At 50.2% G+C, this 14759-nt stretch overlaps 1 protein-coding gene across 2 annotated transcripts in view; it reads right to left on the reverse strand.

Moving 5' to 3' along the window:
• Positions 1–1073: 1073 nt before the first annotated feature.
• LOC134357143 (transmembrane protein 43-like) overlaps positions 1074–14759 on the reverse strand; it is a 34865-nt gene continuing 21179 nt past the window's right edge. For both annotated transcript variants that reach the window (XM_063068441.1, XM_063068442.1), the window contains exons 7-12: positions 11899–11969; positions 9261–9382; positions 7349–7423; positions 6256–6357; positions 4803–4920; positions 1074–2210 (exon numbers count right to left, since the gene is read on the reverse strand). In XM_063068441.1, the coding sequence (XP_062924511.1) occupies positions 2011–2210; positions 4803–4920; positions 6256–6357; positions 7349–7423; positions 9261–9382; positions 11899–11969 (688 nt within the window). In that variant the 3' untranslated portion in view covers positions 1074–2010. The remainder of the gene's footprint in view (positions 2211–4802; positions 4921–6255; positions 6358–7348; positions 7424–9260; positions 9383–11898; positions 11970–14759) is intronic.

Here is a 14759-nt window from a genome sequence, read left to right on the forward strand (position 1 = left end):
CCTGCACAACAGCGCCAGGCTCAGTGCCAGAGACCTGGTCACCGTGGCTGTACTCTGTCAGGTCATCCCCCTCAAAAGCATCCAGAACAAGATATTTGTTGCTGAGGGGGACAGCCACAGGGGTGCTCTCCACTATCTGGGCATTTCCCTTCCCTCTTTTGACAGTGACCCAGTGTTTTGACTCCTGTAGCCTAGGGATAACCACCTCCCTGTAGCTCCTGTCTATCACCTCTTCACTTTCCCTGATAACAACTTCCTTGGTAACACACACAAAATGCTGGTGGAACTCAGCAGGTCAGGCAAGCATCCATGGAAATGAATAGACGAGACCACATTTCAGGGTGAGACCCTTCTTCAAGATTAAAAAGAAAGGGAGAAGATGCCAGAATAAAAAGGCGGGGGGAGGGGAAGGAGGCTAGCTGGAAGGTGATAGGTGAACCTAGGTGGGTGGGAAAGGTCACGGTGGAGGAGGAGGAATGTAATAGGAGAAAGGGAAGGGGGGGAAATAATGAGCAGGTGAGAAGAAGTGCATATAGACATTTCTGAGGAGGAAATACTAATACCCCTGAGTTAGCCAGTTCGTTTGAGATGGTCTTCAAGGAGCGTTGAAACAGTGGCTGGTGTCCTTCATGCAGAATGCAGGTTCAGCGGGTGAGTAAAGCAAAACACCCAACCATTCCAGAAATGAGCTCCGACGTTTATGTGCACATTGGACTGGTTTAACTGTAATGGACCCTTTTAACTGTTTGTTAAAGTTGAAATATTGGTAAATATACTTCTTTTGTAACTTTATGCCAGTGTAAGATCTGTTATTTTTCTTCTAAACAATAACTTCATGTGTGGAGTACTCACACAGCACAACTAACATTCCTCCCCATAACATCCCAACTTTCCTGTTCGGTTAAAGCCAAATCATACGGACCCTAGAGGTATATTGTTTACCAAAGGTGGCCTTCTTACCACTCAGTCACGTGGCTGACTGCAGAGATAGCTAACAAGGCAAGTGAGAGGGCTACATAAATAAAAACACAATAAATATAAATACATTACATATAGAGTGTGTGTGTGTTTTTTTTACAATGTTTATTTATATTTAAGATATTTTTATGTTTTATATTGTGGGTATTTTGTGCTGCATTGGACCCGGACTAACAACTGCGTCGTCCTCCTTTACACCTGCGTACTGGAAATGACAATAAACAATCTAGTGTCTTGAATCTGTGTAAAATTCCTACCTCTGACATGGATGAACCATCATAGTAAAACAGTAATAAAATTATTTGCCAATTTACCGAACACTCTGCAATGAATATCACTGGAAACCAGGTGAGAGGGGGCCAACCCCCACCCGGCTCCCCCCAGATCTGCCACAGTCTGTGACAAGAAGCAATGGAAGCTGGTGTAATCCACCATCAGATCTTGAATGCAGCTTACCTGCGGTGATAGTCTGCATCACCAACAATGGATTCAATATTTTTATTAAGAAAGTTGCCTAGAAGATATCACAACCCCACCCCACCCCAAGCAGAACTGGAACTGGAATCAAACGGTACCAGATTCTCTGTAAACTCTGACATGGACGGTCCCAAACCCGGCTGCAAAATGAGAAGGGTCAGGCACGGGGCAAGCAACCCCATCCCCTGAAAAACAGGAACGGCAACTGAAGCTCCAACCACCTCACCGCCGGGAGAGGAAAGGTCTTCACTGTACCTGCAGACAATCTGACAGAGGACTCGGGTGGGCCTCTGTTGGCAGCCTACGCCCCAGGAGAGCTGATGGGCTTAAGGAGAAGCAACCTGCTGGGCTGTGCGTGGGCACCAGCAGGAGACTGGTCCCAGTCAACAGAGTCCATTGCTGACATCTCAAGCCCTGGCATCGCACTGAATTGGAGCTCAGGGAACAGGCTACAGGCCGTCAGATTTGTTGCAGGGTTTCTGCAGTGACACTGTTTACTGGGATCGTCCAGTGAGGGAGGGGACGGCAGCGGCTCACCCTCTCCGCTCTCTGGGCTCACAGCATCTTGGGCCGGTCTCGGATCTTCGCCATCAGGATGGGCAGAGTGGCCAGGAGCACCAACAGTACGGCCAGCAAGGGCCGATAGAAGATCCAGCCCACGGCCACCGTCAGCAGGGTCAGGGAAGTGGCCACGGAGAGCGCAAATACTGTCAGACCCATGCTCACCACGTCACGGAGGATGGGTACCCAGTCCACTGTGGGGAGAGAGAGAGACACACAGCATTAATATGGGGAAACACAGAACACAGACTACACAGCACAGAAACAGTTCAGCGGCCCACAAACTAAACGAAACCCTTCTGCCTACACAATGTCCACATCCTTCCATTTCTCTCACATCCATGTGCCTATTCAAACACCTCTGATCTATCGGCCTCTACCATCACCCCAAACAGAGCATTCCAGGCACCTGCCACTCTGCCAAAACAAAACTCACCCCTCACATCTCCTTTGAAATTAACCCCCCTCCCACCTTAAATGGATGCCCTCTGGAATTAAACATTTCAACCCTGGGAAAAAGACACCGTCTGTCTACTCTGTCTATGACTTTCGTGATTTTATAAACCTCTATCAGATCTCCCCTCAGCCTCCGAAGCTCCAGAGAAAACAACCTCTCGTGATAGCAGATGCCCTGTAATCCAGACAGCGACATGGTAAACCTCCCCAAAGCCTCAACATCCTTCCTACAGTGGGGCAATCAGAACTGCATGCAATACTCCAGACACGGCATAACTAGAGTTTTATAACATCACTTCCTGACCTTTGAACCGAGTGCCATAAGCACCCCACTGCCCTCTCACCCACTGTCTGACCCTGTGCAGCAGCGGAGCTATGGATCCCTCTGGTCATAAGCAGCACTGACCCTCCAGCAACAGGGTCAGCAGGTCACAGGCAATTACCCCCCCAGCACCCCGAGCGAGCGGAGAGCTGGCACGTACCCCCCTTACACCCCCAATGCTCACTGAATCCACTGGCTACACAAATCACCTAGGAAATGGTCAGAGAGGTCAGGAGAAGGGGGAGGGGGATCAGAGGAGGGAGGTGGAGTTGAGGAGGGACAGGGAGTTGAGGAGGGAGGGGGAGCAGAGGGAGTTGAGGAGGCTGAGGGAGCAGAGGGATTTGAGGAGAGAGGGGGAGCAGAGGGAGTTGAGGAGGGAGGGGGAGTTGAGGAGGGAGGGGGAGCAGAGGGAGTTGAGGAGGCTGAGGGAGCAGAGGGAGAGAGATTACACAGAAAAGAAGAGAGAACTGGCAGCATAGCAGTTAGCACAGTGAATTACAGCACGGCCCAGGCTCATTTCCCGCTGCTCTCTGTAAGGAGTTTGTACGTTCTCCCCGTGACCGCATGGGTTTCCTCCGTGTGCTCTGGTTTCCTCCCACAGTCCAAAGACACACGGTTAGGGTTCGTAAATTGTGGGCGTGCTACGATGGCGCCAGAAGGTGGCAACTCTTGTGGGCTGCCCCCAGTTCAATCCTCCAGGGACGCATTTCACTGTATGCTTCGATGTTTCCATGTGCCCAAAAAAGTTCATCTTAATTTAGAAAGTAGTGAGCAAACAAATTTCTCCAAATACCAAACCCCTCCCTCACTCTTTCTTCACTCCCCATTCTGGTTCCCCTCCTTCCCCTTCTCTCCACACCTGTCCATCACCTCCCTCTGGCTAGACAGCGTAAATGCAAGCTGAGCTTGGGTAACACTAGAATTAGGCTTAGGATGTCCACACTGGGTGAGAGAAGAGAGTGAACAGCGGTTGGTCTCAGCGATCCACGTGGGGAAGTGGTGTGACAGGGGAGAACAGGGACCGAGCGCGCGGTCAGACTCACCGTGATCCACGTGGGGAACTGGTGTGACGGGAGATGGCAGGGACCGAGCACGCGGTCAGACTCACCGTGATCCACGTGGGGAAGTGGTGTGACAGGGGAGAACAGGGACCGAGCGCGCGGTCAGACTCACCGTGATCCACGTGGGGAAGTGGTGTGACAGGGACCGAGCGCGCGGTCAGACTCACCGTGATCCACGTGGGGAAGTGGTGTGACAGGGGAGAACAGGGACCGAGCGCGCGGTCAGACTCACCGTGATCCACGTGGGGAAGTGGTGTGACGGGAGATGGCAGGGACCGAGCGCGCGGTCAGACTCACCGTGATCCACGTGGGGAACTGGTGTGACGGGAGATGGCAGGGACCGAGCGCGCGGTCAGACTCACCGTGATCCACGTGGGGAAGTGGTGTGACGGGAGATGGCAGGGACCGAGCGCGCGGTCAGACTCACCGTGATCCACGTGGGGAACTGGTGTGACGGGAGATGGCAGGGACCGAGCGCGCGGTCAGACTCACCGTGATCCACGTGGGGAAGTGGTGTGACGGGAGATGGCAGGGACCGAGCGCGCGGTCAGACTCACCGTGATCCACGTGGGGAAGTGGTGTGACGGGAGATGGCAGGGACCGAGCGCGCGGTCAGACTCACCGTGATCCACGTGGGGAACTGGTGTGACGGGAGATGGCAGGGACCGAGCGCGCGGTCAGACTCACCGTGATCCACGTGGGGAAGTGGTGTGACGGGAGATGGCAGGGACCGAGCGCGCGGTCAGACTCACCGTGATCCACGTGGGGAAGTGGTGTGACGGGAGATGGCAGGGACCGAGCGCGCGGTCAGACTCACCGTGATCCACGTGGGGAACTGGTGTGACGGGAGATGGCAGGGACCGAGCGCGCGGTCAGACTCACCGTGATCCACGTGGGGAACTGGTGTGACGGGAGATGGCAGGGACCGAGCGCGCGGTCAGACTCACCGATAGTGTAAAGGATCCGTGTCATCAGCTTGATGCCGACAAACATGAGCAGCCAGCCGGCAAAGCGCAGAGCCCAGGTCAGGGCAGCGTTGGCAGCGTGCTCCCTCTCAAACACTTCCTGCAACACACGCCAGACATACACAGAGTCATGGAGCACCCAGCATCCACATCACAGACCCCCACCATCTTGGCTGTGCTCTGCTGTCAGGCAGGCAATACACCTCGTTCCACACTGCCATAAGCCTCATCCCTCCGTGTACCCGTACCCAAACTGAACACAATATTCCAAGTGTGGTCTACCCAGAGCTGCAACACTACCTTGCAGTTCTTGAACTCAGTCTCTCAACTAATAAAGGACAACATACCATTTGCCTTAACAACCTTATAAACGAACGGCAACTGTGAGCCATTTATGGACATGGACCTCAAGATCCCTCTGTTCACGTGCACTACGCACTGAAACTCCTGGGTCCCTCTGCACGCCAGTGACAATGGACTTGAACATAAAACTCCAACACCTTCCTGCTCCCGTTGACACTACTGCCCACTGAGTAACACCCTCTCTGGCTGGGGTACTGCATCGCCTTCAGCTGCCGAATGCCTTCCACCTGGCTACAGCAACACCGAGGACAGGGACCAGCGTACCCGCTATTTTTTACATCTGCGTGGACTTATGGATCAGTGCATGAATAGGGGGGGTTCAGAAGGATATGGGACTAGCTGAGACAGCATTAGCACATTGGGCCAAAGGGCCTGTTTTCTTGCTGCACTAGACTGTGATTGATATCTCTCTATTCCCTGCACATTCATCTCATCTAACAGCCTCCTAAACATCACTAGCATTCTAACTGGGTGCATCACCATCTGGTATGGAGGGGCCACCGCACAGGATCGGGAAAAGCTGCAGAAAGTTGCAAACTCAGCCAGTTCCACCATGGGCACCAGCCTCCCCAGCATCGAGGCCATCTTCAAAAGGCCAGGCCTCAAAACAGCCGCATCCATCACTAAGGGCCCCCATCACCGGGACATACCCTCCTCTCACTGTTACCATCAAGGAGGAAGTACAGGAGCCTGAAGACACACACTCAGCAATTCAGGAACAGCTTCTTCACCTCCGCAATCAGATTTCTGAATGGTCCATGAAAACTCCCTCACTACTTTTCTTCCTTTCTTTTTGAACTACTTAATTTTTATTATTGTAAATTACAGTTTTTATCATTATGTGGTGCATTGTACTGCTGCCACAAAACAACACGTCATAACATATGAATGCCTGTGATATTAAACCTGATTCTGATTACCCTATCTGCTTCCATCACCAGCTCTGGCCTATTCCAGACACCCTTCACAAAACTGCCTGCACTTTTCCTTTCAACTCTCCCCCATCCCCAGATGCGTCTATCTATTATCGGACATTTCTACTCTGCGAGAAAGATTCTGACTATATACTGACCGTTGCCGAGAGTTGCTCCTCGTACAATAGTTCTAGAATGTTCCCCGCCTTGGTCTGGTACGCACCCAGCATGTTGGTCTCCTGATGAGCCACAATGGTCACCTTCAGGGAGAGATCGCACATCAGCCGCTGGAAGGCAAGGCCAGTCCCCGCCCCGTGAGCCTCACCCACCTGGGCACAGAGCAGAAATCGGTGGGTTCTGTGACAGGATCAGGCTCTGGGGACATTCGACAGAAAGCAGCATGGACAAAGGACGAAGGCAGGGATACCTACCAGGCAGAGGAAGACTGCAACAGTGAAGGATCCCTAATCATCTTACATTCCCCACGGCACTGGACCATGAACCCGATTTGTCAAGGACCGTGATGGCTACCTGTGCATCAGCCTTCGCATGTTAAACAAAGTCACGCACAGGGTGTTCTCCATTAACAGAATTTACCCTAACATTCCGGTTTGACAAACTGCTTTCTATAGATGTGTGGTGGAGAGTATATTAACTGGTTGCCTCATAGACTGGTATGGAAACACTACTGCCCTTGAACAGAAAAGCCTACAAAAAGTGGTGGAGAAATCCCAGCCCATCACGGGTTAAAGCCCTTCCCACCATTGAGCACATCCACGTGAAGGGTTGTCGCAGGAAAGCAGCATCCATCATCAGGGACCTCCATCACCCAGGACGTGCTCTCTTCTCACTGCTGCCATAGCAAGAAAGTACAGGAGCCTCAGGACTCACACCACTATGATCAGGAACAGTTATTACCCCTCAACCATCAGGCCCTTGAACCAGTGAGAACTTCACTCACCTCAACACTGAACTACTCCCAAAACCCAAGGACTCACTTTCAGGTTCCTGATATTTATTGTCCATTTTTTATTATTTCTTTGTATTTACTGTGAATACCTGCAAGAAAACGAATCTCAGGATTGTAAATGGTGGCACATTTACTTTGAACAACGGATTAACTCCAGTGGTGATCAGCCGGTGACAAAGGGGGGCAGGATTGAGAGAATATGTGGATTACGGATCAGCCTCTTCAGCTATCTGAGGACCAACCATTAAAGAACATCAGACTCAACGCGAGTGACAACCTACCACATCCGGACGTCCAAGGAAGAACCGCTGACCGCTCAGCCCTGCGTAATAGAAGGACACACGCACGTCCCCAACCTGGGAAGAGAAAGCAGAGGTGACCACTTGAGGATGTTACTGGAAGTCGAGGAAGTCTTAACAGAGGTGTCCCGTCAAACACAACCTCTCTCCCCCATTGGGAACCACCCATGGACAAAGGATTAGACAGAGAAGGGAGAATCAAGCCCCTTGCTCTGACTGTGTCCAGTCTCTCCCTCCCAACACACCCAGACACACAGATGTAGGCATGAATCAGGCCTACCATGACTGCACAGGACAAACCTCGCCCACATCACGGGACTGCACAGGACAAACCTCACCCCGTCAGTACACAGGGACAGACCCCTGACCAATGCTCCCCAACCCTGTGCAAACCGCTCCCCCCCCCCCCACTCCGCTTTACAGGACAAGTCACCCAGCCTGCTAAACAAACCTCTCCATCTGCAGGTGGTGAATCTGTGCAATTCACTGCACCAGGCGGCTGTGGAGGCCAAGTCATTGGGTACAAAGCAGAGGATGATAGGTTCTTGATTAATCAGGATGTCTAAGGTTACAGAAAGAGGGAAAATAAGTCAGCCCTGATGGAATGCTGGACCAGACTTGATGGGCCAAATGGCATAATTCTGCTATGGCTTATGGCCATTCTGCCCCTCGAATCTGCTCGACCACTCTGCTGCCACTTTTGGGAACTACTTGAACTCTATCTACCAGCCCTCCACAAGCAGTGGTGCTGTCTCAGCAGATTTAAAGCTGGATGTTAGTATTCTCGTTTAGAAAGCATTTTAACTGTAGGGTGGGGAGTGGTGGTTGTCCGTTTTATCTCACAATGACAGAAGACTTGTGCAGGGGACTTTTTAGTGTGGTAAAGTCTTGGCTGTTTGCAGTGGATGACTGTGGCTTCTGCCTTGTCATGCCCCTTGCTCTCCACGGATTGTCGCAGTACCGCCTCCCTGGCCACTGGATCTCACTGTAGTTCTCGTGCATCTAGACCACAGGAGCTGACTTTCCATGCTGGGACGGGCATGTCCCTACATCACCGGGGTACGAGGCCTGCTGGCTGCACTCACGGGGTTTAGTCCGACTGTCGAAGCAGTGTACTGAAATCAGTGTGCTGAGGCGTAACCACTGTCGCATGCAAACAGCTACTTACCACGTTCAGAAATACAGATTAACTGAGGGAAGGGTCCGAGACACATAGTGCCAAAACAGGATATTTGGCCCAACTCATCCACGCCAACCGAGATGACCGCTCGAGCCTGCACTTGGCCCATATCTCTCTCAACCTTTCCTATCCATGCACCTGAACCTCCTAAATGTCTTTTCAATGTTGTCATTGCACTTGCCCTCAACCTCTTCCTCTGACCGCTCCTTGCACACCCTCTGGGTGAAAAACCTGCCCTCAGGTCCCCTCTTAAATCCTTCCCCCTCTCACCTTAAAGATGTATCCTCTAGTTATAGATTTCCCTACTCTGGGCACGTGGCCAAGTGGTTAAGGCATTCGTCTAGTGATCTGAAGGTCACTAGTTCGAGCCTCAGCTGTGGCAGTGTGTTTGTGTCCTTGAGCAAGGCACTTAACCACACATTGCTCTAGCATCTGTGTGAGGAGTGGCGCCCCACACAGACTTCCAATCTGCGCCTTGTAAGGTACGAAAATGCCTGAGGCAGGCCTCTCATGGTCTGAGTCGACATTCCCCTCCTACCCCGGGGAAAAACAATGTGATCAGATCTTATAAACCTCACCCCTCAGCCTCCTTTACTCCAGGGAAAACAGTCCCAGTTTGTCCAGTCTTTCCTTATAATTGAGGCCCTCTGGCCCCAGCAACATCCTTTGTGAATTGTTCCAGCTCCCAGTGTGTAAGAATGAACGACTGTTTACCTCTGGGCTCCTGGGGCTGCTGCTATGGTAGAAGTAATCATCCAGCACAATAATGTCGGCATGGGGCGGCTCAAACTTGGACAATGGAATCCTCTTAAAGGTCTGGACTTTCTCAATTAGTCCTGAAGTGAAAAGAGAAGAGCAGACTCAGGAAGAAGCTCATGCAACCACTCAGAACCAGCAGCTAATCTTTGAACAGCACAAGCCCTTCGGCTGGCCTTTACAAACATTCTAAGTACATTTATTATCTAAGTCTTTAAGCAGTATACAACCCTGAGATTCATCTTCCCACAGACAGCCACGAAGCGAAGAAACACCATGGAACTCATTCAAAGAAAAACATCAAACACCCATTGTGCATAAAAAAGAACAAATCAAAAACAAGCAAATCACACACCGAATATTAAACATCAAACCGCAGAGTTCGTGCAACGGTCTAGGAACGTTCAGTTTAGTTCACATTAACCTAATCCAACATCAGTCCAAGCCTTCTCTCCCACATAACCCTCCGAACTTCTATCATCCACATGCCTAGCTAAAAGGTTCTTAAATGTCCATAAAGTATCTGCCTCTACCACAGTGGTGAGTACTCTCCACTGTGTAAAAAACACTTACCTCTGACAGCCCCCTACATTTTCCTCCACACGTTAAAACTATGCCCCCTTGTACTAGCCATTTCCACCCTGGGAAATGTCTCTGTCTGTCTGCTCTGTCTCTGCCTTTTATCATCTAGTACTCCTCTATCAGGTCACCTTTCATCCTCCTTCGCTCCACAGAGAAAAGCCCGAGCTCACTCAAGCTTTCCTGACAGGGAACGCTCCCTAATTCAGGCAGCACCCTGGGGGTGAGCAGATCGTCTGGTGGGTCAGAACAACTGTGCAGGGGTGAGAGGGAGCCCTTGTAAGAGGCAGAGTAGAAGGTTAAAAGATTAGCGTTACATGAGACATGTACACTGAAACATACAGTGAAATGCGTCGACCAACACAGCCCGAGGATGTGCTGGGGCGGGCTGCAAGTGTCAGCATGCTTCAAAACCAGTAAACAGTGAAATATTCCAGTTACTCTTGTAATGCTTCAAAACCAGTAAACAGTGAAATATTCCAGTTACTCTTGTAATACTGTTGCAAAGGAACAAAATGTAAAGATTAGTCGTGTACAGTCTAGGGTTCCGCTTGAAGAGTTTCTCAAGCACTTCCCACTACATTGTGTGCTGATGGTGCATTGTACAAGGATGTATCGGGTACACTAGACACAGAGAAAGGTACAGTATGTCTCTGTTGTATATATTATAAAATCAGAAGACATAGGAGCAGAATTAGGCCGTTCAGCCCATGGAGTCTGCTCTACCATTCCATCATGGCTGATCTATTATCCCTCTCAACTCCATTCTCCTGCTTTCACCCTGTAACCTTTGACCACCATTTTGAATCAAGAACCTATCAATCTTCTCTTTAAATATACCCAATGACTTGGCCACCACAGCCGTCTGTGGCAATGAATTCCAGGTTCACCACCCTCTGGCTAAAGAAATTCCTCCTCATCTCTGTTCGAAGTCCCTTGATTCTGAGGTTGTGCCCTCTGGTCCTAGATTCTCCCCACTATAGGAAACATCCTCTCCACATCCACTCTATCTGTGTCCTCTGGTCCTAGACTCCCCCACTATCGGAAACATCCTCTCCACATCCACTCTGTGTCCTCTGGTCCTAGACTCCCCCACTATAGGAAACATCCTCTCCACATCCACTCTATCTGTGTCCTCTGGTCCTAGATTCCCCCGCTATAGGAAACATCCTCTCCACACCCACTCTATATATGCCTTTCAATATTCAATAGGTTTCAATGAGATCTCCCCTCATTCTTCTGAACTCTACGAAGTACAGGCCCAGAGCTATCAAGTGCTCTTCATGCATTAACCCTTTCATTCACGCAAACCTCCTCTGGTGGCTCTTCAACACACATCTCTTCTTAGATAAGGGACGCAGAACTGCCCACAATACACTCCAAATGTGGCCTTATAAAGCCTCAGCATTACATCCTTGCTTTTACTGTATATTCTAATCCTCCCAAAATAAATAAGTAAACTTCTCCTCATCTGTTTTAAAGGAGGGTCTTTCTTTTCCGAGGCTGTGCTCTCTGGTCACTAGGTGGTTTCCTCCGGGAGCTCTGGTTTCCTCCCATGGGTTAGAGTTAGTAAGTCGTTACACTGACGTGTTACGTTGACGTTCCAGGCTGCCCCACCACGATCCTCGCTGATTTGATTTGCCTTAAACAACACCATTTAAAGATGAACCCCAATGAAGCCAATCTTCCCCTCACAGAGTCTGCAAATTTCTAAAGTTCAGAGAGGTTGAGATATTGCTAAACATATAACATAATATATATGTATATAAACACATAGGTAATCACACGCAAGTGAATTACGAAGAAAGTGTGGCAGTGTCTCTACTCCTTAGGAAATTGCAGAGTGTAGATCAGCCAGGGTGGGGTAGATTTGAAGGACCCGACAAGCTACTCCTGCTCTCTAGTTTCTTGTGTTACCCTTCCCAACCCCTGCACACCGGGTTGTATCCTGATCTCATTCCATTCCCAAGAGTTCACACCCCTTCGCATTATTCCCCCAAACCAGAGACATGCTCACCTTTAGAGAGGTGGAAGTTTCCCAGGTCAACAGACGGAGCCACCACCGTGAATGATTCAACAGCCATGGAACTGCAGGAGAAGAAAGTGGTTAGTGGTGGGCAGTGATTCCACAATGGCCAACAAAAACCCGCATTTATAAAGCCCCTTTAATTCACTGAATAACAGCAGGGGGGGATCAGAGCAGTGCCATCAATCCCACTGGATTCAGAGTGAACAAGCAAACATAATTGTCTTGGTGGAAGGAACCAGAGTGTGTGATTGGAAGGCTGGGATTCAGAGTGAAGCACTGTGACCAGTGGTCTGCCACAGGGATCAGTGCTGTGACCCTGTTCTGTTGTTTGACATCAAAAATGTTTCAGATGAGAATTAAGAGGCACAGAGCAAAGGCAGGAACTTCCACCCACAATATAGTCTTATCACAATGCCAGTCTAAACTGTTCATCTGTCCATGTATCCACGGTCTCTATCCCTCACACACTGCCTGTCCATGTATCCACAGTCTCTATCCCTCACACACTGACTGTCCATGTGTCCATGGTCTCTATCCCTCACACACTGCCTGTCCATGTATCCACAGTCTCTATCCCTCACACACTGACTGTCCATGTGTCCATGGTCTATATCCCTCACACACTGACTGTCCATGTGTCCATGGTCTCTATCCCTCACACACTGACTGTCCATGTATCCACAGTCTCTATCCCTCACACACTGACTGTCCATGTGTCCATGGTCTCTATCCCTCACACACTGACTGTCTATGTGTCCACGGTCTCTATCCCTCACACACTGACTGTCCATGTGTCCATGGTCTCTATCCCTCACACACTGACTGTCCATGTGTCCACAGTCTCTATCCCTCACACACTGCCTGTCCATGTGTCCATGGTCTATATCCCTCACACACTGACTGTCCATGGTCTCTATCCCTCACACACTGACTTTCCATGTGTCCACAGTCTCTATCCCTCACACACTGACTGTCCATGGTCTCTATCCCTCACACACTGACTTTCCATGTGTCCACGGTCTATATCCCTCACACACTGACTGTCCATGTGTCCACGGTCTCTATCCCTCACACACCGACTGTCCATGGTCTATATCCCTCACACACTGACTGTCCATTTGTCCTCGGTCTATATCCCTCACACTCTGACTGTCCACGGTCTCTATCCCTCACACACTGACTGTCCATTTGTCCTCGGTCTATATGCCTCACACACTGACTGTCCATGTGTCCATGGTCTATATCCCTTACACACTGACTGTCCATGTGTCCACGGTCTATATCCCTCACACACTGACACACTGACGGTCCATGGTCTATATCCCTCACACACTGACTGTCCACGGTCTCTATCCCTCACACACTGACTATCCATTTGTCCTCGGTCTATATCCCTCACACACTGACTGTCCATGTGTCCATGGTCTATATCCCTCACACACTGACTGTCCATGTGTCCATGGTCTATATCCTTCACACACTGACTGTCTATGTGTCCACGGTCTCTATCCCTCACACACTGACTGTCCATTTGTCCTCGGTCTATATGCCTCACACACTGACTGTCCATGTGTCCATGGTCTATATCCCTCACACACTGACTGTCTATGTGTCCACGGTCTCTATCCCTCACACACTGACTGTCCATTTGTCCTCGGTCTATATCCCTCACACACTGACTGTCCATGTGTCCATGGTCTATATCCCTCACACACTGACTGTCCATGTGTCCATGGTCTATATCCTTCACACACTGACTGTCTATGTGTCCACGGTCTCTATCCCTCACACACTGACTGTCCATTTGTCCTCGGTCTATATCCCTCACACACTGACTGTCCATGTGTCCATGGTCTATATCCCTCACACACTGACTGTCCATGAGTCCACGGTCTATATCCTTCACACACTGACTGTCCATGTGTCCACGGTCTATATCCCTCACACACTGACTGTCCATGTGTCCACGGTCTATATCCCTCACACACTGACTGTCCATGTGTCCATGGTCTATATCCCTCACACACTGACTATCCATGGTCTATATCCCTCACACACTGACTGTCCATGTGTCCACGGTCTATATCCCTCACACACTGACTGTCCATGTGTCCACGGTCTATATCCCTCACACACTGACTGTCCACGGTCTCTATCCCTCACACACTGACTGTCCATTTGTCCTCGGTCTATATCCCTCACACACTGACTGTCCATGTGTCCATGGTCTATATCCCTCACACACTGACTGTCCATGAGTCCACGGTCTATATCCTTCACACACTGACTGTCCATGTGTCCACGGTCTATATCCCTCACACACTGACTGTCCATGTGTCCACGGTCTATATCCCTCACACACTGACTGTCCATGTGTCCATGGTCTATATCCCTCACACACTGACTATCCATGGTCTATATCCCTCACACACTGACTGTCCATGAGTCCACGGTCTATATCCTTCACACACTGACTGTCCATGTGTCCACGGTCTATATCCCTCACACACTGACTGTCCATGTGTCCACGGTCTATATCCCTCACACACTGACTGTCCATGTGTCCACGGTCTATATCCCTCACACACTGACTATCCATGGTCTATATCCCTCACACACTGACTATCCATGGTCTATATCCCTCACACACTGACTGTCCATGTGTCCACGGTCTATATCCCTCACACACTGACTGTCCATGTGTCCACGGTCTATATGCCTCACACACTGACTGTCCATGTGTCCACGGTCTATATCCCTCACACACTGACTGTCCACGGTCTATATCCCTCACACACTGACTATCCATGGTCTATATCCCTCACACACTGTCCATGGTCTATATCCCT

Source organism: Mobula hypostoma, chromosome 15, assembly GCF_963921235.1.
Source record: "Mobula hypostoma chromosome 15, sMobHyp1.1, whole genome shotgun sequence".
Classification (NCBI taxonomy): domain Eukaryota; kingdom Metazoa; phylum Chordata; class Chondrichthyes; order Myliobatiformes; family Myliobatidae; genus Mobula; species Mobula hypostoma.